The following is a 2,105-nucleotide window of genomic DNA, read 5'->3' on the forward strand; positions in this document are numbered from 1 at the left end:
TGCCAGGTGGGTGCAGGGGGGTGTTCCCACCCCACATGGCCGCGTGGCAAATGACCACAACCGGGTGGCTTAAAACAAGGGAAATTTACTCTCTCACAGCTCTGGAGGCCACAAGTCCAAAGTCAGGGTGTCGGCAGGGCTGGACTTCCTCCAAGACTCTAGGGGAGGAGACTTCCTTGCCTCTTCCAGCTTCTGGTGGCTCCAGGCACTCCGTGGCTTGTGGCTGCCTCATGCCAGTCTCTGCAGCCACGGCTGTCTGCTCTCTTTGTCTCTTGTAAGGACACTTGTGATTGGGTTTAGGGCTCACCCAGGTAATCCAGAATGATCTCATCTCAAGATCCTAAATTTAAGCACATCTGCAAAGACCATTTTCCCAAACAAGGTCACTGTCACAGGATCCAGGGGTTAAGATGTGGACATATCTTTGGGGACACCATTCACCCCCCCTGCGTGGTGTCTCTGGCACTTGACAAGAGCCCACTCAGGGCCCGAAGCGCACCGGTGTTGGGCTCCTGGGCCAGATGCCTGCAGGTTTCCTACTCTGTCTCCCGCTCTCTGCCCCTCGATTCCTAGAATCAAGGGGCAGAGTGTGTCTCTTAGCGTGTGTCTCTCCCGGGCCCCCGGACCAACCTCTCCACACTCTGTCCACAGGTTTGCCGGGCACTGCTCTGGACCTGGAAAAGAGAAAGCAGATTTTTGGGCAAAACTTTATACCTCCAAAGAAGCCAAAAACCTTCCTGCAGCTGGTGTGGGAGGCACTGCAGGATGTCACGCTCATCATCTTGGAGATCGCTGCCATCATCTCCCTCGGGCTGTCCTTCTATCACCCACCCGGCGAGAGCAACGAAGGTAAGACGGGGCCTCCAACCCGCTCCCCACCTGCCACGAGCATGCACAGCTGACCTCAGCCTCCGTGCTAAAGGGCAAAGGGGCTCACGGCAGCCACTCCTGCCAAATGAGGAAACTGAGGCCTCAGGGGTAAGGCCTTGCCCCCAGCCAGTGAGTGGCCAAGCCAGGCCTCGGCCTCGGAGCCCCCAGCCCCCAGTTTTCCCATGTGGGAAATGCAAAGGATGGACCAACAATGGTAACAATTACAGTGAGCATTTATTGAGCCTTTACAGTGTGCTACGCTCGAGGCTATGTCCTCCCAACAGCCCCTCGAGGTAGGAGCCATGGTTGTGCCCATTTTAAATATGAGGAAACCAAGGCACAGAGAAGTGGGTGCTCGAGACCCCCAGCTAACAGAGTCCTCGGATTTTGCTGCAGAGCTTGTTAGAACATTGATGCCAGGCCCTCCATGACCAGGTCAGGTTCTGTTGGACACGGATGGGAGCTGGATGGCTGGATTTTAACAAGTGCCAGGTGGGGCGACCCTGACCTCTGTCCAAGATGATCTGTGAGGCCACCCCCACCTTGTGTCTGAGGACAGAGCCCCCAGGTTGCTTACCCCGTCGTACGCAGACACCTTTCTGATTTGACAGTGCTTCAGCCTATTCACTGACATCCCTCACAGGCCACAACCCTCTGGCCACACCAGCCCCCAAGGGACCCTCCCCAGAATCCCCAAGTCACTCGCTCTCTGCAACTACAAAAAAAATTCATGATGACATCAGAGCTCTTTGCACCTGCTATTCTAGAACAGGGATTGGCAAACTACAGTCCACAGGCTAAGTCTGGATTGCCTCCTGTTTCTGTATGGCCCATGAGCTAAGAATGCTTTCTACATTTTTAAATGGTTGAAAAAATGTCAAAATAGTCTTTCATGACATGTGAATATGATATGAAATTCATGTTTCATTGTCTAAATATAAAGTGTTATCGGAGCGCTCCAATTTCTCTTCCGTCCTGTCTAAGGCTGCCTTCCCACTGCAATGGCAGCGAACGCAGCAGAAACCACACGGCCCACAAAGCCTGACATACTTGCTCTCTGGCCTTTTACAGAAAAGTTTGCTGACCTCTGTCCTACAAGACCAGGATGGGAAGTTTTGCCTCATGAAAACCTCCTTCCATCTGTCTCTCACTCCTTCTCTCTCTACCTCCCTAACTGCCTCTCACTCTCTCTCGCTCTGCCCCCCCTCTCTTTCTGGGTGTGGAAAGAGAACGAA

At 53.5% G+C, this 2,105-nt stretch overlaps 1 protein-coding gene across 1 annotated transcript in view; it reads left to right on the forward strand.

Moving 5' to 3' along the window:
* The first annotated feature begins 521 nt into the window (after positions 1-521).
* Positions 522-2,105, forward strand: part of LOC103582018 (plasma membrane calcium-transporting ATPase 2-like) — an 11,640-nt gene continuing 10,056 nt past the window's right edge. Inside the window, exon 1 of the mRNA XM_008563708.1 lies at positions 522-849. Within this exon, the coding sequence (XP_008561930.1) occupies positions 522-849 (328 nt within the window). The remainder of the gene's footprint in view (positions 850-2,105) is intronic.

The sequence above is a fragment of the Galeopterus variegatus genome, unplaced genomic scaffold (genome assembly GCF_000696425.1).
Source record: "Galeopterus variegatus unplaced genomic scaffold, G_variegatus-3.0.2 Scaffold14635, whole genome shotgun sequence".
Taxonomy (NCBI): domain Eukaryota; kingdom Metazoa; phylum Chordata; class Mammalia; order Dermoptera; family Cynocephalidae; genus Galeopterus; species Galeopterus variegatus.